This window comes from Hyaena hyaena, unplaced genomic scaffold (assembly GCF_003009895.1).
Source record: "Hyaena hyaena isolate Hyena2069 unplaced genomic scaffold, ASM300989v1 scaffold_34, whole genome shotgun sequence".
Lineage (NCBI taxonomy): Eukaryota > Metazoa > Chordata > Mammalia > Carnivora > Hyaenidae > Hyaena > Hyaena hyaena.
In genome coordinates this window covers 1600126-1625959 of record NW_024080665.1, presented here as the reverse complement: position 1 = coordinate 1625959, position 25834 = coordinate 1600126, and the positions used below count along the sequence as shown (strand labels likewise).

Below are 25834 nucleotides of genomic sequence, written 5' to 3'. Positions count from 1 at the left end.
CTTGGGGTGGGCTCAGCCTCCACACTCCATTTTCCTTCAATCTGTGGAGCCCGGCCCCCACATTCCAGGCACCTCCATGGCCATCAGTGTCCTGTGTTGGCTTCCCTGTGTTGTTGGTCACAGACACCTCCCCTCTCTCCCTACCCCTGGGTCCGCCAAATTCCCTGCTCCTCCTCCACTTGGAAAAACCTGAAGCTAGGCAGCCAGACATGGCTTCCAACTTCCCCAACTGCTGTGAAGCCCCAGCCTAGTTTGCCTGGGGAAATCCTAGCTCCTCCTCCGGAGTGATACTAGCTGCTGGCGTTTAGGGAGTGCTTACTATGAGCTCAGTCATTCTGTAGTACAACTCTTGCATCACCCCCATGAAGTAGTTTATACCATTAGCCCCATTTTACAGATAAGGAGACTGATGAACTTTTAGACAGGTTAAGTGATTTGGCCAAGATCCCACAGCTGGTGGGTGTCAAGAGTCAGCATCCATGAGCACACTGCCTGCAGCAACTCCTCTTAAATGGGCTGCCTGCCAGGGCATCTGATTCCTCTACCTTCTCTCTTTGAGCCAGTCTGTTTTATAGATCTACACGTCTTCTTGTGTTTATGAGGGTCTCCATCCCCCTTCTATTTTTCTAGAAAACAGATAGGGAACAAAAATAATCCCAACATAATAAAAACTTTGAATTATCCTGTATTGAGGTCCTCATATTGCAGCCCCCACCCTAGGAATGTTGACTTTGGCCTCAGGTAACAATTTGTCATCCCAGCAGGCACCCTCAGGACATCGGCCAGAAAGATCTTGGACTGAGAGGCCTTGCTCTGCAGTAGACATACAAGCGCTTATTGATTTGAAGACTCATGAACCACAACAGTAGGGCTTGGTTTTCTGGATGTAGCTCCTGTGGCTCACCCACTAGGTAGGGTGGGGACAGTCAGGTGACACTCTACTTTCTCCTCACTGTGACTGGGAGGCCAGCGCAGGGCCTTAGGTGTGCCTGAGCCCAGGCAAGTGAGGACCTGGGCTCTGGGCGCTGGCACCAGCACCTATTCTACCCAATACCTGTGACAAGACCTGGGAATAACTTCTGACCTTCTCTGAGCCTCAGTTTTCTTATCTGTAAATGGGGAGGAAACTTCACTTTAACAGGTGGCCATGAGGACGAAGGCAGGGCAGTGAGAGTCTGGTCTGCTGCAGGGGCCCAGCACACTCGAGTGGCCTCCTTCTTGGAACCCCGCCCTCAGGATTCCTTATGCTGCCTGGGGTTAAGGACCTCCTGGTATCCACCAGGGGTGGCCCACCCCTGTTCTCACCTTAGGATGAGCATGAAGGAGGGTGTGTGGGTGAGACTGGCCAGTCCTGCACCCAGGCTGACCAGGAACATGAAGGGCAGCACCAGGTGGCTGCAGGCGGAGTCACAGGAGCCCGCGGGCACTGGGCCTCCCCCAGCCACGCAGCTGCAGTTGGTGTAGAAAACCTAGGGTGGGGAGGGGGCAGAGAAAAGCCTTCAAGAGCCTCCAAGGGCAAGCAGCTGGCCCAGGGCCTAAGGCTCCAGAAGGCCCCAAGGGTGCAAGCCAGTGGGGTGTGGCTAGAGGCTGGGATTTCTGACCCCTGCAGCCAGGCGGGTACCTGGACACACATGGTTCACGCACACATGGGCTGAGGCTGCAGGGAGAGCGAAGTGGTGAACAAAAGAGAGAGAGGGGCCTGGAAGAGCATCACGCCCACCATACCACACTCACACATTCACACCCACTCACATACACCCACACTCCCACCATCATACTCACACATACACACCACGCAATCACTCTCTCACACACCACAGTCCCATACATACACACACATCCACGCACACACATACATCACACTCACACAGTCACATACACACACATGTACATGTGCACACACATTCTCTCCTTCTTTCACCTGGCGATGCCAGAATGTTCCAAATTCCCGACTGTCTGCACAAGGAATCGAAGAAACCAAGAATGATTTGGGGGAGGAACTCAGATTTTCCAGCTCAGGGTCCCTCTTCCAGGGCACTGGGTTCCAGACTAGACTCCCAAGGGGAGATTCAAGCACAGCATGGAGAGATACAGACAGCAAAATGGGCACCTTGACTTAGCACGTGAGGGGCAAGGAAGGCTTCTCGAAAGAGGGGCGTTGGATTTGGGTCTTGAGGAATGAATGGGAGTTTTTCAAGAAGAAAACTGAGTTGAGTAGAGGGAAGGTCAAATGTAAGGTCACATGAAAGCGGCAGGAAAGAACCCGGCAAATCTTTCCGTGTGCCTGAGCAGAGAGTGTAGCAGAAGAGCGCAGAGGGGAGGCGCTCCAGGGCTGTGCTGGGAAGATATGATGAACAGCTTGGGACACAAAAGAGGAAGCTGGACTGCTGTTTCCAGAAACACAGTGCACCAGCGCCCTGCCAATCATACTGCTGACAGCAACTTAAAATGCTGGATGAAGTATTGAAAACATTGTCCTGAGTATATACACGAACTGGCAGAAAGTGAAAAATACTCGGGTTTAGCACTAAGAGAACCTGGAACCCAGAGAGATGAGCAGAATCCAGAAATAAGCTTTGGCTGTGATATGCTTGTAAAACTTGTACTAGGGAGTACAGCTTTCTGAGGTCTGGGGGCTCCAGGGCCAGAGGACAAATCCTAGCCCTCCCTCCTTCCAGGGTGAAGTCTACTCGGAGACCCCCGGAAAACTGGGACCCCTCCAGAGGCTGACGTAAGAGTAAAAGCTGACCCCTTTTCAAACGGCAAGGAATGGCCCCCAGGTGGGCCCAGGGGTGTGTCTGACTGCAGCCCAAATTCCCACCTGCTATGGGGCCTGGAAAGCTTCCAGCCTAGGATTCTTTCAGAAGTGGTCTAGACTGCTGGTGCCTTCAGGCACCTCACAGGAGCAAAGCAAGCCAGGAAGCCTAGGTGTTTCTTCTCCACAGATCAGAGTTTCTGACCAGTATGCCCGCAGGGACCCTCAGCCTCTGATGGGAGACAGGTTTGCAGGGATGGGTCCCATCAGACCTCAAGGGGGTCTGGTCCACGCGGGGCAGACTCTTACCTCCAGCCCAGGTGGCCTCAGACAATTCCCATTGTGAAAAGGGTCGGGAGGCCCTGAGCTGGACTCTGGGAGCCTTGGGAAGATTTTAAGCGTTGAAGGGACAAGATTTGACAGTACAAAAGCGGCTCTGGCCCCTGCGAGAGGGCGGGCCCGGGGCTGCGGGAGGGAGGGAGGCAGAGGGAGGCAGAGGAGGATGCAGAACAGGGTTTTTATTTGAGAGATATTCAAGAGGTAGAATTAGGGCAAGGCCAGAGAGAGAGAGAGAGAGAGAGTGTGAGAGAGAGACCTGGGATTCAGGCTTGGATACCTGGGTGCACTTTCCATTGCCCTGCAGAGCTTCTGTGCCTGCTAAGGCTGAGCACACACCATTCGGACCTTTGCCTACGGGCTAAGCAACCCACTGGGTTGGTGATTCATCGGAGGAACAGGCAAGGGGAGAAATATGCGAGGGCGAGATTGCTGGAAGAGAAATCAACTGCCCCCGTGCCTTTTCTGGGTAGCAGAAGATTGCGGAGATGGACCCAAAGTGAGAGGCCTTGCTCTTGGGGTTTTTTTCCCAGCCCTCATTCACATTCATCTAATTCTGGCATGAAGTTCTTCCAATGGATGACTTCAGTCTCTCCAGCTGCCTCTGATTCCCACTCCCCTGGGGGATTCAGCCTCACCCCCTGAGCCCCAGATCCCTCCAACCGTCCACCTCTTTCCATCTTTCCCCTGGTCATTTACACATTCATAAATGGTTACTGAATGTGGCCGTGATGGACATTGACTGACCCTGCCTTGAGCGCACAACTCACCACTGACCTGACAGGCAGGCTCACTGAGAGACTATTCCAGGCCAGAGTGACATGTCCTGAGTGCTGACCAGGGCCCAGCTGCACCTTCCCCCAAATACTATACCGAGACATGACCTCTGAGGATGCTCTGGGGAGGGGGTTGGGCTGGGAGGCCAGAATCCTGAGTTCTAATCCCAGCTCTGGCATTAAGACTTTGGGCAATGCCTAACCCTTCCCTGGGCCTCTATTTCTCATCTGTATAATGGACATAACAGGAGTGTGTATCACTGAGTGCTTAAAATTTCCCAGCCACTGTGCTGTTTCTCATGCATTATGTCATATAGCTCTTCACTCACTAATTAATGAATTCACCTGAGCAAAGCATTTAGCACAGTGGCTAGTATATAGTAGGTACTCAGTAGGATCACCTCCATCTTATAGACCAGGAAGCGGAGGCACAGATTAAATAGTTTGCCTAAGGTAAAGAGCCAGTTAGAGGCAGAACAGGGCTTCACACTGGGTGGCCTGGCCTCAGTACTCAGGGGCCCATATTATACTGTTCTCTTGGGGATCTTGCCTCAGCTGACAGGGCCTGGGGTCCTCTGGAAGGAGATCAAACCTCTGGGAGATCAAACCAGGCAAGGACAGTAAGTGCTAAAGGGGCCCAAAGGCTGGGATTAGGATTATTGCAAATACAAATGGTTTGCACAGCCCAGCAGGCCCCTGCTGCCTCTGAAGCTCCATCGTCCAGGCGCTTTACTCTGCACTAGCCCCTGGGGCCCAAGTCTCTCTACCTGGAGGAACCTTGGGCTTAGAGGCTGATGCCCAGAAGGATGCAAAGGGAGAGGTTCCACATGACAAAGGTGGGGAGCTCTGGAGAGAGGGACATGGTGTCTTAATGACCAGCCTGACACTATACCCCTCCCCCATGCTCTTCTGCAGCCTGGGGGCCTGAGAAAGGCAGGTATTATCCTCATTTGTCATTAAGGGGCACTGAGGAGAAAAGGAGAGGAGTGGCTAGCCTTGGTGACCTTTTAAAGGTTCACAGAGTGCACCGCTGCTCTCTTTTCCCCTCTGGAAGTCCCTTGAGGGTAGGACCCCTTGCCTCTGGGTCTTCAGTCCCCAGCACAGGGCCTGACACCAAGGAGGGACTCTGTGAAAGTTTGTTGACTGACTTATCGACCGACTGGGCTCACTGTGCCAGTCTCCCTACCGTCGCCCTGTCTCCTCGCCTGCACTCTGCTCACCTTCCTCTGCGCTGTGTGATCAAACACAGATTGGACCCTGTCACTTGCCTGCTTAAAACCTATCCAGGGCTCCCCATCCCTCTCTCGATATGGTCCCCACTGGTGGCCCGGCATTCAAGGCTCTTCTTTGCCTCGGCCTCGCTTTAGCTCTTTCAAACCTTATGCTTCTTCTCCTAGTTCTTTGCAGTTTCTTGAAACACTATGTGTGTGCACGTGCTTGCTTTCAGACTCTGCTTCTGCTGCTCCCCCTGCCTACAAAGCCCTCTCCTAGAGTGCTCACTCATCCTTGAAGATCCAGCACAAATGTGACTTCCCAGCAAGTCTTCCAGGACCTTTCCAGGCAGGATGTATCTTCTTCTATCCTTGTCTGTACTCGTGGGGACCCTCTTTCCTGCCTATCACCACCTCTGGAATTCCTGACCTGTTTCCTTTTGCCTCTCCCCTGCAAAAAAAGAAACAGCTTGAGCCAGATCTGGTTCGCCCCTGTGCTGTGGGGCCTGACCCACGGCTGGGCCCAGACCAGCGATATAGGTTAATTGTGAGAATAATGTTTTACATGAGCCAACAGAAGGAGACAGACTAGCTAACAGATAGACAGACAGACGGAAAAGCCATAAAATGAAAGTTCTCAAAGATGGAGGGCGTGATGGGTGCACAAAGACAGGGAGGGGCAGAGAGCCCCAGGGAGGCAGAGGGAGCAGTCAGAGGCTGGACCCACCTGGCTTTTGTCCAGAGCCCCCTGGACCACCCGGCTTGTGCAGCCTGCCTGGCAGGGTGTGAGGTACTCCACGTGGGTGCTGGGGTTGCAGATAGGGTTAAAGTCGTCCAGTGGACAGGAGCAATGCTCTCTGCAGGCTGGGACCAATTCTGGTCCAGTCAGGTTGCTGGGGGGGAAGAGAAGGCCGGCAGGGTTAGCGTGGCTTTCTTGCTCCCACAAGATCATGAACGGGGCCACCTCAGCGCTGCAGCCCCGCTCCCCACCCCGAGAGCAATGGCCAGAGATTTCCACTCCACACAGAAGTTTTACACTGTCAGGGCTGCTCCGTGAAGGCGCAGAGGTGGGCTCCTTGCAATGGAGATGTGCAAGCGGGGAGAGGAACTGGAAGCTGCGGGAGGCTTCCCGATGGGAGAAGCAGGGAGGAGAGCCTGATGGAGGCCTCTGAGACCCCTCCCAGCCCCAAGAGCCTACAAGCCTTTGAACTGGCAAACGTCTCCACTCCCCAATGGCCCTTTTTAGGGAACACAAGATAAACTCATCCCAGGATTTAGTCTCAGATGAAAAGTGCCTTTTTCGTGATGAGCTGGCTTGCTTCTTCTTCTTAGAAAATTCGAGTTATGTGTGTTGGACCAGTCAGGACACTGGACTAGCTGCAGGATCACTGACCTGTCCCTGCCTCTCACTGGGCCTCAGGGTCTCTCTCGGCTCAGCTGGAAACCCCCTCCCCTGGCCATCCTGCAGTCTCACAACCTCTCAGCTCACATCACGAGCCTGTTCACTGTGGCTACTGCATCACTTAGTCCCGCCATTTCTCTTTGGAGGGCCTGCCCCCAAGTCCCAGGAGTGCCCCCACTCTAGTGAGCCCCCACAGGGGCAGGAGATCAGAGCAGAGGATGGATGCAAGGGGGTAAGTCACCCTGGGAGGGGTGCAGAGGGGGTCCCTGGGACTCAGTGTGACCTGACTTCTCGGCTAGGAGGGAGAAAACACGCCAGGGAATGGCCCAGCTACAGAGGAGGCCGGAGTGGGCAGCTGAAGGCCCTGTGGGTTTGGGGTGGGTATGGGCATGGGCAGAGTGGCAGGCCTGGCCAGCTTAGTGCAGTCTCAGTTCCCTGGAAAAGAGGCTCAGCAGGGGCTGGGGAGGTGAATAAGACAACTATTGAGTCAGCTGGCCTGTGGCCAGAGTTGGGAGTGGGGTGGCAGAGCATCGGGGCAGAGGTGAGTTCCACTCCTCCTTCCCTCAGGCGGGGGTCTCCCTCCGACAGTGTGTGTGTGGTGGGGTGGGGGGCGCCGAGATCATCTCTCCCTCGTTTCCTGCCAGGCAGGACATGGAACAGGCTGGCATTGCCGGAGCTGAGGCTGCACTAGGGAACTCCACCCAGGGGCAGGCGCTCCTCAGGAAGGCCAAGTAAATGAGAGCCGGGGGCTCTTTCTCGGCCCCTTGCTCCTTGGGGAGAGCCCTGGCTTCAGGCTCGGTCCCTCCCAGCTGGACAGCCCTGGATGGGTGACTTCACCTCTCTGAGTCTCGCTATCCTCATCTGTGAACTGGGGATAATGGTAAGGCCCCTCCTGGAGATCCTGTGAAGTTTCAGTGAGACAGAATATAGGAAGAACTAGGTTCGTGGGAGACCCTCGGTTCTTGGCAGGTGTCGGTATCATTAGTTGGGCTGGAATATGAGAAATTCTCCTTAATCTGCTGAGTTTGTCCCAAAAGGCTTCTTCAATGAATTAGAGCCCAGAGCTCAGGTGAGGAAACTGCATGAAGAGGAGAATACAGTGAGATGAGATGTCAGAGTCAAGGAGAAAGGCAGAAGGAAAGAGAAACTGGCATGTGTGCTAGGCCACCTTTTTTCCATTTCCTTTTTGCAAAAACGGTGCTAAAATATCCATTTGCTCTTTACTCTACAAATCCGCTAGAGGCCCTAGCTCGCTCCTCAGACCAGGGACTTCAGGGGGCCTGGCTAAAGCTCCACCAGCCGTGCCCAGAACAAGGGCTCTGCAGACAGAGGCAGCAGAGTCGCCTCACTGGGCAAAGAAGGGAGACCATAGGAAGGGAAGGGAAATGGCAATGGGGGAAAGATGTATTGTGGGACCGAGGACAGAGAGAAGAGCTGAGCATTTCAGGGCCCTGAGCTGTGCCTCCTGCAGGTGGCAGAGAGCTGGCACATGGGTAGAGGGAGGAAGTGCCCAGAGAGAGGTGGGCACGGAGACAATTGGGGAATTCTAGCTGGATCCTGGGCCAGCCTAAGTCTGGAGCAGTTCCCGGGAAGAGTGAAATCATTCTGGAGAAGAGGCAGCAATGTATCTTTCAACCAACATCCTCTCAAAGACGGACCCCACCGGAAGAGGGCATATGTCTGCAGCAAGGTTGGGGGATGGAGAGATGAAGAGAGATAGGCATCGGAGGCTTTCCTCCTGGTGCTGCTCCAGATGTGGAAAAAGAACTCTAGAGTTTAGGGTCACGGAACAACAGAATTTTAGTTGCCAGGCTCTAAGAACCCCCAATCTTCGAGGGCTCTAAGCTAACCTCTTTCTAGAGCTTAAGCCCCTTCTGCAGTGTCCCTGATAGATGCCTTCCAGCCCCCTGCTCACTCCTTCTCTCTACACTCTCCCCCCCCCCCCCAGGATGGAGAGTATGCAGGCTCCCAGGCCGGCCTTTCCTCTGCCCAGAAACGAAGGCTTCCTCAGGCTGGGTGGGGTCCTGCTCTCTGATGTGACCTCTATCTCACCTCTGATTGGCCCACAGGGCTTGGCCGTTCTGGAGATGGCATCCCCACAAGTGGCTTTGCCCTGCCTTGGCTTTCACCTCTCCTCAGACCTGAACTGTCCTGTCTGTGATGTTCCCTGCCCCTTCGAGTGATGCCTGACACCTTCACTGGAGACGAGGAGAAAGAAGTCCCACTGCTCTGAAGTCTGGTGGGGAGGGGAGGAGAAGGTGCTGGTGGAAAGTGAGATTTGAGGTGGATAGGTCTCCTAATTCCCCTGGCCTTGTCTGGGCCCCCTCCCGGACGCCTCCCCCGACCTGCTCACGCTCCTGTGCTCTCTCACACACTCACCCAGGCTGGTAGGTGACACCCGCAATCTGGTGGGTAGGGCAGCCCATGAAGAAAAGGGGCAGGCCGAGAAGTAGGCAGAACAGCGCCCCCAGCAGGCAGAGGGCTCCACAGCGCATGGGGCCCAGGTGGAGGCGCTTGACCAGGATGCCCCCGACCACGATACCCGTGATGGCCGATGGGATGGTGATGCCGCCGATGAGCAGGTTGGCGTAGGACGCCGTGACGGAAAACTGGCGCTCCAGGAACTTGGGCAGGAAGGTGGCCATGCCTGCCACCATGGATGACGTGCACACCTGGGACAGGACCACCAGCAGGAAGATGGGGTGGCGCAGGGTCCGCAGCAGCACCCTGGGGAACACTGTTGGGGGAGCGGGCAGGTCAGAGTGGGCAGGACAGCCATTCTTTTGTTTCTGCCCCATCCTGCCCTGTTCAGTTTAGACAGATCTATTCCCTCCATCCTGTCTCACTGAACTCTACTGCATTCAATTCTATCCCATCACAATAGACTCCTGTCCATTTAATTCTTAAAAAAATTTTTTTTAAATGTTTTACTTATTTCTGAGAGAGAGCATGAGCAGGGGAGGGTCAGAGATAGAGGGAGACACAGAATCTGAAACAGGTTCCAGGATCTGAGCTGGCTGTCAGCACAGAGCCCGACATGGGGCTCAAACCCATGAGCCATGAGATCATGACCTGAGCGGAAGTCAGAGGCTTAACCGACTGAGCCACCCAGGCTCAGAATTCTATTCTGCTTTTGAAACTCAGTTTTATTACACTTCATAGAGTTAGGTTACACACTAATCATGCTTCTTTCTGTTCGACTCTAGCCAAAATTTGATTTCATATAGTTCCGTATAGGAATATGGATTCCAGTTCATTCATCTCATCCCACCTCATTCCATTTCTACCTATTCATCTTAGTTTTCCCACTTAGTCCTTTAATCCTGTCTTGCTCTAGCTCTTTCCAAGCCAACCCAGCCCTTTGTCTTCCCTCCTGTGTCCCCAGCATGGGACAGACATCATTTCTATTTCTCCATAGAAATTCACTAACACACCACATGTTTTATTCACTTAGCCATTTGTTTGTCTCCCCACCAGAATATAAGCTTCATTTTGTCTGTTATGTTAATTGATGTATCTCCAGAGCCTGGGGCATAGACTCTCCATAATATTTATGGAATAAATGAGGGAATGAATATATGGATGAACAGCCCAATACATGATCAACTATCAAAATTTTGGAGCAGGACTAAGACCTCCAGAGAAGGCAAACACTTAGCAGGCTCAGTGCTGGGTGGCTTCTCAAGCGGGACTGAGGTAGAGCATGAAGAATGGGTCTGAAGGAAAAGGACTCCTTGTAGGGACGCAGCAGGGACAAGGGCACGGAGAAAGGCTTAGAAGTGACAGGTCTGGCTCTGATGACCTCCCAGTTTAGGAGCTCTCCTGCTAGCTTCTAAACTGATGTCTAGTGTACAAGTTTCCTCGCTGCAAATCTGCTAAGCGGAAGGGCATGTAACATGGGGTAAGTCTGAAAGAGCTTCAGGGCCTTCATCAGCTGGGGCAGCCAGGAATGCTTCCTGTTGTGACATGCGCAACTCTCTCTCCACTAACATCAAAAGAGAAAGACGGGTTTCTGCCTGCAGGAGGTGAGTTGGAAGTTAACTTGAGGTGTGGGGGAGAGAGGAGGAAAGGCCTTTCCAAGATCAGAGGAGCAAACCACCTGGCAGTCGGGACTGGTGGGGAAAGACAGCCACGGGGCTCCTCTGGGCCAAGTGGGGGTCCCTTTCGTTCCTGCAGTAGCAGGACCAGGGCCTGGTCACTTGAGATCTTTATCTGTCCTTAGAGCATGGCCAGAGCCCAGTCAGCTGGCCTTCCGGACCCCTGGACCAGGCTAGGAATTATTTCCTTAGGCGCCAGAAAGTAAAGACAAATAGTCTAGGCAGGGTGGGTAAAGGCTGGGACTGTGGAATTCCCCTTCCTTTATGTCCCAGGCCTGCCTCCTGTCCTGAGTCCCTTGCAGCGCAAGCACATTCAGCCAGCACTTGGAGTGAGAAGGTATCACATGTGGTTTTCATCCCAGCTAGCTGTTCCCGTCCCCTCCCTCCCATGAGCTGCCCTGGCCACGACTGGCCCAGGCTGTACAGGTGCCTTCATTGTACAGGTGGGGACTAGAGAAGGGCAGGAACTCACCCAAGTTCACCTAGAGAGGCCCCAGGAGTTGCCAGAGGTTTCGTAACTCCGAATGTAAAGGAATGAGTAAAGGTCATTCCGTATACCGATACCTCCCCCACCTCACCCACATTCCTGCGCCCCTCTGGCTGCCTGACTCCAGGGAGCTCGATCTCCCTGTTTTTATCCCGTTCTCCTGTGCTAATAATCATTGCACTTTGTTCCCATCCTCTATCTGGCTTCAGCATCTGCAGCCTATCCCTAAAACAGATGGAAAATTCCTAGAGGACAGGGCTATGCCTTTCACTTAGATAGGGATACCTGAAGGGGAACTCCAGGGGCACCTCCCTTAGGTAGCTGCTTCCCTTAGCTTAGCACAGTGTCTCTTCCATCAGGCAAGCTAGGGCTTCTCCCCATTCAGAGACTGTGTCTCCCTTATCAGACCGGAGCCTTCACAGCTCAGAGGCCAGGTCTTCCCTCACTTTAGGGACTGTGTTTCTTCCATTTGTCGGGGGTCTCCCTTAACTCAAGGATAATACCTCCCCCATCAGACAGGGGCCTCCTCCAGCATAGAAGGCAGCTTCCCTCCATTAGACAAGGCATGTTCTCCCTCCATTCAGGGTCTATGTATCCTCCATCAGACAGGATCTTCCCCCCAGCACAGAGATTGTGTCTCTCTCATCGAACAGGACTCCCAGCTCAGTCTCCCAGCTCAGGCACTATGTTTCCCCAATCAGACAAGGACCTTCTCTAACTCAGGGGCTGTTTTCCCCTAAGAGGTTAGGCCTCCTCCAGCCGAGGGCCATGATTCCTCTTCCCTTTGGCTCCTCCATAGTCCCATGTGGTCAAGGCCGAACCTCAGGTCACACCGATCCCTCCGGAACTCAGCAGAAAGCTCAGAAGCCAGGCTTGCTGACCAACTTCAGGGCCTATGGCTAGCCCTGCCTCAGTCTCCTCTAGGCTCATGGAGAAGCTGAAACAGCCAGAGACAAGCTACCCAGGGCACCCGCTCTGGGATCCAATTTCAGGGATTGACCTCAGCTTCCCTCTGGGCAGAAGCCAAAGCAGTGATTAATAAACTCTCCTATGGAGCAGTGTGCTGGGGCCTTCCAACAGCTGTGGGTGATCTGAGGCTAGGAAGTCAAAGCTCCTCCTGCCTCTAGGCCCAGCCCCATGGCGGCCAGCCCCTGCCCCCTGCTGTCCCCGGAGATACCGAAGAACTGGGGGCTGGATTACTGGCATCCCGACATCAGGTCTTAGGACACACTTCCAAGAATTGAGCCTAATTAACTTCCTGTTTCAGAAGTCCTCAGTGGGGGCAGGGGTGGGTGTTGAAGCAAGCCCTGTTGTTATCACCCTCCTAAACCATAGGCAGCTCAACTTACCGTCCTGGGACATGGTCAGAATAATAGGAGTAGGGCAGGGGTGATAATCTAAATAATAATTGGACCTTATATAAGTAAAGTTGTTGTTGTTTTTAAATATTATACAAAAGGCTTTCCATTCATCACCCCATTTGCTTCCTTCTCCTAATAGTCCTTGAGAGAAGTAGAGCAAAGATTATTGGCCCTGAGGTTTCAGAGAGCTGAGAGGAGAGAGAGCCAGGCTTGCTGGGGGAAGGAGAGGAACAGCACTTGAACTTGACCAAGAGGGACAAGGAAGATGTTGATAGATAGCAATAAAAACTGATGTTCCAGGCAGAGGGGATCATATATGCAAAGATTTACAGGAGTGTATGGTGCTCAAGAGGGGGCTGTAGGTGTGAAAGATAAATCAAGAAGGGCAGGAAGGGGCTGGATCCCATACAGCCTCAGATGCCCCTCCGGTCCGCCTCCCCATATCCTGGCCAGAGCCCCTTTACCTTTGATGAACTGGATCACAGTCAGGTCTGTTGCAATCTGGACCACGCCATCCTGCTTCTCAGAGGGAGAATCTTCACCCTGGGAAGACAAACAATCCAGGGCAGTCAGCTGGACGCCAGACATTCTGCCCAGAGATGCCTATGGGTGCAGAAACACTCCGGGAGAGAAGAGGCTATGGGGCTGGCACCTCATCAGTAGCAACAGACGCCAGCAGTGTTCCATTTGTTCTTAGCCCCAAATCGGCCAGAATGGATTGATGCTGATGCCTGCTGGGTGGGGGTGAGATCTCTCTGGTGCCTGAACACCTTGTAAGACCTCAGGACCTTTGCTTCACCTTGGTGGGGGAGCCCCGAGAAAGGCTGAAGTTGAGTGTCTTGCTAATCCAGCAGGATGGGCGTTCAGAGTAGAAGGTAAGTTGATTTTCAGAGAAAATAACTATCTTACACATACATGTCTGTCCAAGTCAAAGCTTGTTCAAGTGTCTCTCCCCTGCCATGCTCTGAGCTCTGTAAGAGCTCAGGGATCATCTGTGGTTTATTCTCTGTTGAAACCTTGGTGCCTAGCATACGGCCTGAGGTAAAATAGCGGGCAGCTGATAAATATCCATGAAAAGAAGAAACGCAAGACATGTCTCTAACAGGCAACAGGTGCGGCCAGTGCTGGCCTCTTGGAAGAAAAATGAGCAACAGGAGATGCTAATGGAATGCAGACAAGCTCGTACACTGCTCAGAAGTGGGTTCAGTTTGGCTCAGAACAGGGCAAAGGGTCCACACTGAGTACCCCAGGGGCCTAGCAGAATTGGGGATTCCAGGATATGCCAGGGCACCAGTATGTGGGCTCCTGCCCTGTCCCCACTGGGACCTGCAAAGGAAGGAGACTTACACTCCACACCTGAGCATAGAAGCTGCGAGGTTAGGTAACTTGCTCAACATTGAACAGAACTATGATCTGAGCTTAAGCTTGCCTGAGTAGAAAACTCATGCTTTATCCACTAAACCCTGTGAGGCAGAGGCCCCAGTGCAAGACAAGCAGAATTGGGAGGCACCTTTGTGGTGTAATGTGAAGAGGCCTGAAAGCCCATACTTCGGGTCTTACCCCTCTGGGTGAAGTACTGGGGGTCTGAGCTGTACTGTCCGACACAGCAGCCACCAGCCATGTGTGGTTGGTCCAAATTGAGATGTGCCATGAGTATCCAATGCAGGTTGCATTTCAAAGACTTTGTGTGAAAAAGATGGGGAAATACCTCATTATTAGTTTTTTTATATTTATGATGTGCTAAAATGAGAATATTTTAGATATAGTGGGTTAACTTAATTATTAAAATTAATGTCTTCAACTTTTGAATGTGCTGCCAGACATTTAGAATTGCATATGTGGCTCACATAATATTTCTTTTGGACACACTGCCTTCAAGAGAATCAGGGAATCTCCTTGCACCTTTCTTAGTCCTAGCCAGGCTCTGGAGAGTGGTGCAGGAAGGACCTGGGACCCCAAGGTGCTAGGCCTGGGGTACTGCCCAGGAACAGAAGGAGGAGGCGCTAAGATACACTATTAACTTCCCAGCGTTTCTTTATCAGGGATGGATGGATAGGCTCGCCCTTTGGACAGGCAGAACCTTGTGAGTTCCTTGTTTTCATGTCAACAGTAAAGACAGCCACAGTGTTTGCATGTACCACCCTATATGGTTTATCCAGCACTTTCACATCCACTGTGTCATCTGATTCTCATAGCAGTCTGGTGAAAGGGTTATTACTGCACCTATTTCACAGAAAAGGAAACTGAGGCCCCAGAAGGGGAAGTATTGCCCAGGGAGTAATGGGCAGAGCAGGTTCTCGAATGTGGGTCCTAGAGTACCATGCTGTCTCATGCTGTGAAAAAGAGCATGGAGTTTGGAGACAAGAGGGGAGGGGCAGACCTTCGGCGGGGGGGGGGGGGGTGTGTGTGGTAAAGGAAGACATCCAGGAGAAGTGAGGTTTGGGATTTGTGGACTGGAAGGGAAAGGTTATTTGAAGCAAAGGCATAGTATAGCAGGAGTGTGGTGGGGGGAAGGGGTCTATCAGTGCGGAAGCAATAAGGAAGCCATCCTGACTATGGCCAAGAGCAGCTGGGGCAGGAGTTGAGCAGTTTGGAGGGCCATGCTAAGGGCCTTATCTGGTAGGGACTGGGGGCACTGACCTAGCTCCTGTCCTGTGTTCTCCACAGGCTCCTGCCTCTCTCCCCAGATCTGTTTTGAGGACTCCTGACTAAGAGCCGGCTCTCGAAACCGAAAGCCTGTGGCTCTGCTCAGAGCACGGCTTGGAGTCAGACACATCTGGCTGTGGTTTGCCCAGGTCAGCAGGCCTGCGCTGAGTGAGCTGGTTAGAACTTCCCCTCTGGGGGCCGTGTGCTGACTGCTGCAAGCCTGCGGGACACTGGACACTGTGTGTGGTCCTGCACATGGAAGGGCCCTGTCTGCTGGGCCTCCAGGGATCTAGAAGCTGTCCTCAGAGGAGGCTGGGTTCCTGGAAAGCTCTGTGTGGAGCTGTGACCCCAGCCCCATGGAGCCACGCTGACCCTGGCAGGTGATATGGCACTCTCTAACAGACCACGGCAAGCAGCCACAGGGAAGGGGTTATCTGCTAGACTTCCTACCTGCTGCAGGAGAGAGATCGTGTTTCTAGCAGAGTGGCTGGAGATCTGAGCTTTGCTGAGGATGGTGACATGCTTTGGGCTTTCTCATATTGAGATCCACGCAACCGGCCATGCCTCTCTTTTCCCTCTGGCTACCAGATAACTCAGAACCAAATAAGTGGTTCGGTGATAACAACTGAGCTTATCTTTGTGGTCCCTGCTCCCATGTTTCTCTCTCTCATTCTGACAAACTTTTGCTGCCATTTCTATTTTCCTGCTTCTTGGTCTTAATTGAGTGATTCAGCCCAGGTCCTGCAATGCTCTTCCTGGGTCTGATCTCAGCTCCACCTTTCACTAGCCATGTGGTTGGGCCACTTAATCTCTCTATGACTTGCCACCTCAGGTGTTAAATGGGAGTAACAGCTGCACCTACTTCGTGGGTGGATTACAAAGATTAAATGAGATAATACATACAAGGGCTTAGAACAATGCATGCTACAGAGTAGGCAACAGCCTAATTCCCCACTCTTTTATTAGTACTATTCATGAGTTTGGTGTGAGCTGTAAGAAGAATATTAGAAAAAATGGTATTTTTTTCCATTATTTTTTGAAACTCTATAGAGCTGCCTGGATCAGAGAAAGATTAAAAACAAGCATTCCTGGTGGTCAGGCCTTGAACAACCCACTTCACACTTTGCCTTGTTTCATTCTTACAAAAACCCCAAGATGTGGATGTCGTGATTATACCCATTTTATGGATTTCAGAATTATAAGTGCAGAGGCAGGATTTGTACCCAGGCTGGTTTGGTATGGATACCACGTGTCTAACTCCTGCTGCTGCTGGCCTCCCAGCCTCCACTCAGATGCCTCAGGCACCAAGGAAACTCTTGGACCAGATCGGCTTCCAGTCAGCTCTCTTCTTTAGCCTCAGTCTCCTTGTCAGTCAAACAGAGGTATTGGACTAGATCGGTGTTTCGGAAACCAGGTTTTTAGCAGCAAAACCCTCTCCTCAATTGAAACCTCACTCCAAAGACTGGTATAAAACCACATAAAAGTAGAACCTGGCTGATTGAAGTGTGTGTGTGTGTGTGTGTGTGTGTGTGTGCGCGCGCGCGCGCGCGCGCATGGAAGTGGAAGGTCCTTAGTCCTACTGGGGGACACCTGTCTTCAATCTCCCTATGGTGGCACCCTCGGGGTTCTCCCTAGGGTCCCAATTTGGGGTTCTGTTGAAACCACTCAAGCAGATCACTCCAAAGGGCCTTCCAGCCCCAGTGTTTTAGGAAGCTCTGATCTACACCAGGCTGTGAAGTGGGGAGGACTCACTTTAGCCCTTTGGGGCCAAGACCTGGCCTTGTACAGACTGGTGCAGGGTGGGGTGTTACCGGCCCAGCTCTGGGCACAACCTTGGCCCTCTCTGGGCCCGAATCCCTCCATCTGTAAGATAGAGCGGGGGTTGAAATGGATGATCACACAAGACTTTCTACCTTAGAGAGTCGAGGAGGGGTGAGGGTGGAGTCACAGACCTGGGTTGCTAGGGATGGGGAAGGACACGTGAGCTAGCCTAGGCTGGCTGGGAAGGGTCTGGAGGCAGTGACTGCAAGGGACAGGTGCCAGGCACAAGAGAGACACAAGTCACCTTGGACCTCACAGGGGCTGTAGAAGGAGCACAGAGTCTAAGAGGGAACAGACGCCTTCTAGCTGGCTGTAAGTCCTGGGCTTTAAGCGCCATTGCCACTGTCCACTCCTGTCCCCACCCTTGACCATTCTCCCAAAGAAGCACATCAGGCTAATGATTGGGAGAAAATAGATTTCACAGACACCTAGACTCAGAGGCCCAAATTGTAGCCATGTAGAAATGTCAATTTTTAGACACACAGATCATATGAGGCATAGAATCTTAAAATAATAGAACACAAGCACTTGAGAATCTTTACTAGAAGCACAGAACTTTAAAACTATATAACATTAGAATCCCAGACTCTGAGAGACAACCTAGAATAACAGACATGGAGACTCCTGGGAAATAGGAACCGAGAGAAAGTGACAGCAGCCAATGGTGCTCAGAGGCTGGGCAGGTACAGGGGATCTCGATGGGTGAGGCCTTTGTCAGCCCCTGGCCCAGACCCAAGGGTAGGCACTCAGAGGGACCTGAGGGTATGGAGGGCAAAGGAGCATTTCTGACTGAATGGGGTCCTATGACCAAAGAACAGATGGGACCAGATGACCTGCTGGGGAGCCCCTGAGGAGCCATCTCTACTCCACAGGCTCTAGAGAGCCGTCTGCAGGGAGTCATGGGGCTTGACAGAACCTTAGAGACTGTCTGATTACAGACAAGGTCTCTGCACTTACAGAGAGGTAAGACCTGCGCTGGTTCACTTCTAGAAGGATTCTGGTGGCCACAGACACACGGGCAGAATCAAAGGCAGGAAAGCAGATTCCTGCCCCTTCACATCCTATGTAGCCCGTCCATCTACCATCTTATAGTCTTCTCTGTGGAGACAGTTCATGCTCCCCTCCCTGCAGGCAGAGAACTCTAAGCACAGGCCATGGGGAAACCTGAGCTGTCAGTCATCCCTCCTGTCTGTCTGAGTCTGGCCTTCCTTCGTTACCAGAGAGCTCCTTGGGGCAAAGGCTATGGACGGCACGCTTTTCTCCCACAGCGAAAGGGCTCATATACTGCTCCAGAGACAGGGGCCATTTAGAGAAGACATCCTTGAACCTGGTAGACCCTTGTTCAATCTTCTGCGCATTTTACAGATAAGGAGACTGTGGTCAGAGACCTTCGCCTGGTCACACAACCCTTATGTTACATACCATCACACCACCATTAAGAACTGGATTTACTTGTAGGAGGGTACTTAGGGGTCCCATGAGCCTCAGAGAAGTTGTTTGAAGGGATGTGAGAAATAGCCTCCCCTTCGCTTTCTTCCCCTGCCTGTTCCCACTCTCTACAGAAGCTACACTTTCCATGTCTGTGGGCCTGAACTTTCTGCCTAACTGGGCCCTTCCTCTTGGTCCATCTACCTCCCCTTCAGTGGCCTGAGTGGGCTGGGCCAGCGTGAGTAACTGCGAGCAGAGCTGGCCAAGGCAGCCTCACGGAGGCGGGGGAACAACTCCTCCCACATCAATATTTATTGCCTGAGAGCTGCTGGAAGCGGATCATCATGTTCTCAGCCTTCGGTTCTTTTTTAAGAACCTCTCACCCCCTTCCTTCCTCACTCCCCATCCCCAATGTGCTGACAGAATGAATCCAGACAGCCAGACAGGTTCACAGCCGGGTAGCCAGGGTTTCAAAGCATCACAGAGATGCAGCTCTTAAAACCCAAATCTGCATCACAGCGGCTTCAACTCCAAAAACTGTGCCTTCTTAGACTTCGAGGCACACAGAAAGAATATCGCTCCAGGAATGCAACCTCAGAGTCTTATGTGATGGAACAGAATGGAGAAGTGACTGGCTCAAGGTCATACAACTGACACATGACCACTGAGCCCTTGGACATGCCTCACCCTTGCTTCTTCCACTGAGTCCACGCATGGCTCAAGTGGGTGTTCTCCACTCAATTTCAGGCCCAACTTGGAGACTGTCCACAACCAGAAACCCAGGCTCTTCCCTTTCGCTATAACTATCCCTACTTCTAAGAACTCACCTCCAAGTTCTAGGAATTTGTACCTCATTCAAATTCTGGCCTGAGCTAGGCAGAACCAGTAAGGGCCATCTGTGGTTTTAAGCTATCTTCTTCCCATGAAACTGGTCCCTCTGCAGGGCTTGCCTCCCCCTGCCTCCAAGCCTAGCACCAGCCCAGCACTGCACTGTCCTGGGATGTCCCATAGTAAAGAAGCATCTGGGCCCAAGCAGTCCCCCTCCTGGGAGGCTCCTGGACTCAACTATTTGGCCTGCCTCATTGCCAGTGCACCAGTTCCCACCTGGATCACAGCCATGGCTGCTGCATCAGTCTCTCCATGCCCACACACTTCCTCTGTCTCTTTCCCAGCTTTGAACCTGGTCATAGAGCCATGGGAATCCTTTCAAGGCTACTTGCTGCTCTTGAAGCTGTCAGGCAAGGCTCTTCCTGTCCTAGCCCCTACTGGCTATTCTAACATCAATTTTCATTGGTCCCCCATGTATATGCCCTCTGCTCCAGTGGTGGGGGTGGTGCTGGGGGGGCGCTGGGGGGGCGGACGGAGGGAGATAGAGTAGTGAGGCTCATAGAGCAGCCACTTTTGGGGTCAGACAGACTTGGGCTCAAATTCTAGCTTTTCTAGGCAAAGACATTTCCAGCCCTTTCTCCAAGGCCCAACCTTTCTTGTTCACATCACAGCAAGCATATTCAAATGCACCAACCTGCCTCATTAAATAGAATTATTCTTGCTGCAAAATATTCAACAGTCTTTTTTACAAATTGTCCCTTTGAAATTAGAATACTTAGTGACAAATAAGTTATTATTGTGATTTCTCCCTAATTACTAAATAATAAGAAATATATAAACATAAATAAATAAATAAGCTATATATATATATATTCCTGACAAAGAGCTCCTAAAATTCTTGTAAATAAGAGTGCTTAGGAGGATCTTCTACTATTTAGTCTTTGACCCCTGTTCCTGACATGGAACTCCTCAGATCTGTGTAATTTCCTAAGTGCCAGGAGCATCTGACACCAAGCTCCTAAATTCCTTGGAATTTCCTGGATGAGAGGAAATTAGAAACAACATCTTTTGTTCTAATGGGATGACTCTCAGTGGGCTTCTGATGGGAAGGGGTCACCAGAAAGACCAAACCATGATTATAAGCTTAGAACTTTCAGTCCTCCACCCCACCCCCAATTCTCCAGAGAGGAGAGAAGGGCTGGTAATGGAGTTAAGAATCGATCAAGTCTATATGGAAAAAAGCCCCCACAAAATCCTAATAGTATGCGGATCTAGATTGGTAAACACATCCACGTACCAGGAGCGTGACACACCCCAACTCCACTGGGGACAGAGGCTCCTGCACTGGGGATCCTCCCAGACCCCACTCTGTGTAATCTCATCTGGCTGTTCAGCAATGCACTTTATCATGTCCCTTGTTACAGAATTAGCTGGTAAACGTAAGTAAGTCCTTTCCTGAGTTCTGTGAGCTGTTCTAGAAAACAATGGAATCCAAGAAGGGGGCTGTGGCAACTTCTAATTTGCAGCCAAGTAGGACAGAAGTTGTGGGTAACCAGGGGCAGGGTCTATTCTCTGCAAATGAAGTGCGACTTCAACTGTAGGGCTGAGCCCTAACCTGTGGGATCAGATGCTGCCTCCAGGTGGACAGTGTCCGCGCTGAGTGGGACACCCTGTGAGTGTCGCCAAGAATTGGTTGGCATGAAGAACCCCTCACATTTGGTCACAGAAATGTGTGTGTGAGGACTTGGGAAACAAGAAAATCAGATGTACAGATTTTCAGAATGTCATGAAATGTGTGTATTATAAAAATTTGATCAAGTCGACATTAATGGTATATTGAACTTCTATGAAACGTTTCTATTTTGTCATTTTCTTTTGTATTCTGGAGCCAATGTATTGTTTTTAAGGCCTCATGTGTTGGTGAGTCTGTGGAAAGGTGGGAGGTGCCCCGACCAGTTATCTGACCTGCCCAATGGGTCTCCTCTGAGGAAAGACCATCTGCCCTGTAGCTGAGCAGGGGTTTCAGCAAGATGTCCTCCGGCACCTCATGGTTTGTCACTTGTCTATGAATCTTTGTCCCCACTAGGCCAAGCCTGTTTTAAGGGGAGAGGCCATGTGCTGCTGAACTCCAGTGTCGGTCTGACATCTAGCCTAGAGGAGGCACTCAATGCGTGTTTGTCCTCTCACTGCTCCTGAAAAGGCCAGGTTCATTTCTATAGCTGAACCCTTTGCCCATGCTGGGTCCACACCTAGAATGACCTTCTCTAGGCTCCCAGCATCCTTCAAAGTACAGCTCAATTTCCACCCCTTCAGAGAAGTCTTCTCAGACCCTCTCACCCAATCTCTACCACCTCCTAGCTCTCAATATTGCTCTGTCATGGTATGGTTAGAGCTCACAAAAACCATGAAGTGTTGAGCAGAAAGTTAGAAAGTGCGATGTTTAGAGAGAGGGCATGGGATCAGAGAGATTGGGGTTCTCATCCCAGCGATGCCTTCACTGGCCTTGTGACCTTGGGAGAGTCACTTCCTCCTCTGGCCCCTGATGTCTTCAGCTGTGGAAGGGGCCTGACATACTCACTCCGTGGGGCTGTAAGGGGATGCTGTGGAGCCTGGATAGGAATGTATTTGCAAGTTGTGAAGTGCAGAGCCAGGGAGGGATGAAGTTTAAGGTTACAAAGGAGAACAAGTGGGTGGAGGCTGGAGCCTGGACTCGGGTGGGGATATGGAGGGCGCTTACTTTGCTGACAAGTGAGTCTGAGACCGCCAAGACCTTTCGCCGAAAGTGAAGTTCGTGCTTCTCCTTGGGCATCTCCCTGGGGAAGAAGAAGTAGGGGATGGCAGCCAGGGCCACCGCGCCAGCAGAGATGAGGAAGCCTAGCCACCAGGCACCCACCCATCGGGGGTCTTTTGAGGTCAGGTTGATGCCACCTGAAAGAGAAGACCATAGTAATGTTAGAATCAGGATCCCATGGTGGTGGGACTGGCTTCTGAGACATGAGGTGACGTGGACCAGGTGTCAGGAGACTTGGGCTTCAGTTGTGGCTTTGCCAGTTACGTCCCATCTGATCTTGACCCTTCTTGGACCTCAGCTTTTTCAACTACTCAGGCATTGTATGTAGTGGACAATGTTATGAACTTTGGAAATGGACTGTTGAGTCTGAATTTCCATTACTAACATAACAACCTTGGGCAAATTACTTAACATCTTTGTGCCTCAGTTTCTTCCTCTGTAAAATACAGACAGTAGTAGTACCTATATCATAGGTGATGATTCATAGAAACTGACATATGTAAAGCATTTAGAATAATGCCAGCACAGAGTATGTGCTGTATAAGAGTTTGCTCTTCTTCCTCATCTTACTGTTACTGTTGTAATTATTATTATTATTATTAAATTGATGGTCAGGGCTATTCTTGTGCTTTGCAGACCTGCATCATTAAAATCACTAGAGTGCTTGTAAAAAATACCCACGATCAACTTAAAACTGTCACAGGTGTAATTAGGACTAGGTTATTCCAGATGTGCCTCCTGGTTGGAATGCCTATTTCCCCCATCCAAGCCCTGACCTCAAAGCTGAGTCAGATACCTCCTCCTTCAATTGCTATAGCATCCACAAACATTTTATAAAGACACAGATGCCTAATGACACCAACCCCCTGAGCAGGGCTGGTCCCCAGTTGATTGGTCCTGAGCTCACCTGGACAGGGGCCAGAGTACACAACTGACACTCAGTAAATGTATCTGTAAAGCTGGGGATAAAGTTGGCTTTTGCACTAAATCCCTCCTCCACCTATTATTTCCCCTGCTTTTGTGCCAGCCTGGGAAGCGTCAACACACGCATCTCCCTGACTCCTCCGCTTCTCACACACCCATCTGCCCCTGCAGCAGACACACCCCGCCCACACCATGAAATCCCCCATAGAGAAAGCTTAGGGAGGTCAGTCCACAGGAGCCCCACATCAGCCATGATGTCAACAGAGCCAGAAAACACACCCCCCTGCCCCAGAGCTGGGACACGTCTGGGAAACCTAAGGAAGATAACCAGAGCTCACACTTGGCTCCTGGGCCCAACTTTCTAGAAGGGAGGAAGGTGGGGCAGGGTTATCCCTAGCGAGACTTGTTCAGAGCTGCCCAGACCTGTCCTGGAGGCACCCTTGTGCAAAAACCAGAGAACAAGAAGCAGAATCTGTGTGCCCAACCATTCATACATGTGTGACCCTGAGCTTGCTGAAAATCTCCAGGTGAGGGATGGGCCTTCTGAGCAGCAGGAAGTAGAAGGCATAGGTGGGGGCTCAAAGCTGCTTAGATGTGACAATCAGGCAGCTGGGACCTGTTCTGAAAGGACTCCTCTCTTACTCCCTGTAGGGTGCCAGAGCTTGGGGACCCCCGCCGCTGCCTGAGTCTGGCACCTTCAGACCCAGCTTCCATCCCACTCCTTGGCCCACTCCAGCTACTACGTGGAGTAGTGACTGAGGTTCCCTAAATGGTGCCCTTGCCACAGGTTCCCAGACCCTGAGGTGGTCAGAACCAGAAGGGTCCTTAGAGGTCACCCAATAAGTTTCCATCTGAGGTAGGCCCAAGGTAACTGAGTACTGCTCCAGAACTCTTCTCCTGTGTGCTTCTCTATTCCCCTGTCTGATGACGCATTCCAGCTTATCTTCAGCTTTTGTTTCATTCTGATTGCAGCTCTGGGAGGTGGACATGACAGACAGTATCTCAGAGATGAGGAAGCTGAGGCTCAGACAGGTTAAGAGGCATGTCCAAGGTCAGTAGGATTGCTGGGATTTGAACCTAAGCCCCCTGGCTCAGTGTCTCCTATGGGATCAGTGATCAGTGAGCTAGCTAGCATCTGTGTGCCCCCAAGGACAACTGTGTGCTCTTTAGGCTCACCTTCTGGCATCCGGTCAATGTCTACATAAAGGCGTAACATGAGGCCGCCCAGCCCATAGGCCATGCCTGGCCCCATCATGGTTACTGCAAACAGGATCCCTGAAACACAAAGGCTGGGTTAGTCTCCTCTGGCCCTAGCTTCCCTCAGCAGATCAGTGCCTACCCAGTCTCTAATAAGCAAGAGCAGCTGGTCAGGCCCAGGAAACTTTGGATCTTCTCTGGTCACATGGGGCAGAGGTCATGGATTCATGCCCAGCCCCTACCTCTCTCATCCCACTTCCTCTGAACCTGGCCCTCCCTCAGAGCCCAGTTCTCACCAAGGTAGAGGGGCGAATTGCTGTTGTGGGCAAAATCATCGATGTAGGAGATGCCGAAGGGCTGAATGGGCACACTGCCCACGCCGAGCAGGGTCTGTGCCGTGAACATTATCCCCACCACAGCCAAATGATGGCTCTCTGTGTAGCTTGAGCAGCTGCTGTTGGAGGGGGTTGGGGCTGGGACCAAGGTTTCGGTCTGGCACAGAGAAGCCTCGAAATCCTGTTGCATGTCCACTAAGAGATGATAAAAAATATCATGGTGATAGCTAAGACTCTTATAGAGCATGCACCGGATGCAAGGTATCATTTTAAGTGCTGTGGTTATAAATCGTTTGACTCCCTCCCTCCAACAAACCTAGAGGATGGTTGCTCTCATTACTCCCATTGTATAGATGAGGAAACTGATGCTCAGACAGCAAGTAGCAAAGGCAGAGCTGAGATGGGAACTAGGGTAGCTCAACTTAGAGTCTGTGTTCTAAAACTACCCTTTGTCACCTTTTTGAGCAGAGGTATGTAGAAGTACCATGGCAACCGTGGCTCTTGGGTAGGGAGGGGCTGTCAAAGGAGGTAGAGTTTGAATGCGGCTAAGAAGAACAAGCAAAATTTTCCAGAAAGAGAAGGTGGGAAAGGTGTTCCAGGGAGCGGTCACAGCACATGCAAACCCAGGAGCTTGAGGTCAGCATGGCTGGCTCACAGAGGGTGAGGGGCAAGGCCAAAGCTAAGGGCAGGGCTAGGCAGGGGAGGGACCCTGAGCTGGACTGTGGAGGGCTCTAGTGCCCTTGGCCTTCATTTTGGGTGGGCTCAGTGTCAGCTCAGGACACAGATGTGGAGTTCAGTAAAGGGAGATTTCTTAATTTAGTACCAGACAGTTGTTTCCCGTAGCTCACCAATATTTGGTGAGCAAACTTAAAGAGACCCTCAGGCTATTATTATCCCAAATGTGGGTGTAGAAGTGACCTTCCCTCTGTGGTCGGCCCAGCCCTTTCCAGAAGCCAGGATTCTGAGAAAAAGCCATGTGAACCAGAGTCAAGGACCCTGACCTTCAACCAAGGTTGCCTGGGTTGAAGACTTTGACAAGAGGCCCTCGGTCCGTCTGGGCCTCAGTTTCCTTATCTCTCAAAAGAGTCTCCTAGAATGGAAGTTCTACAGAAATTCGGAAGCAGAACAATTCAGTGGTTCAGAGCAGGGGCTGTAGGGCCAAGCTACCAGGACATGTCATGGCTCCACTAGCTGTGGGCCTTTAGGAAATCCCTGTCTCTGAACATCGGTTTCCTTACCTGTAAAACAGGCTACTGAGAACACCTGCTATAAGGCTATAAATGTTAAGAGTGGTGAGTGGCGCCCATGCACAGCACCTACTAGACATTAGATGTGATGATTATCATAAGGCTCTGTCTTCTTTGGCCACCCTTGTGACCCCTAGTGCCTAGCAGGGGGCCTGGCATGGAAGTATTAATGATAAATAAATTAATTAATGT

General features: G+C 51.6%; 1 protein-coding gene across 2 annotated transcripts in view; it reads right to left on the bottom strand.

Moving 5' to 3' along the window:
• Positions 1 to 25834, bottom strand: part of SLCO2B1 (solute carrier organic anion transporter family member 2B1) — a 45688-nt gene that overhangs the window by 2153 nt on the left and 17701 nt on the right. Inside the window, exons 5-11 of one of the 2 annotated variants that reach the window (XM_039228724.1) lie at positions 24357 to 24590; positions 24040 to 24138; positions 21886 to 22076; positions 12890 to 12968; positions 8860 to 9217; positions 5806 to 5971; positions 1306 to 1469 (exon numbers count right to left, since the gene is read on the bottom strand). In XM_039228724.1, coding sequence (XP_039084655.1) covers positions 1306 to 1469; positions 5806 to 5971; positions 8860 to 9217; positions 12890 to 12968; positions 21886 to 22076; positions 24040 to 24138; positions 24357 to 24590 — 1291 coding nt within the window. The remainder of the gene's footprint in view (positions 1 to 1305; positions 1470 to 5805; positions 5972 to 8859; positions 9218 to 12889; positions 12969 to 21885; positions 22077 to 24039; positions 24139 to 24356; positions 24591 to 25834) is intronic. The other variant, XM_039228725.1, reaches the window with a different exon arrangement.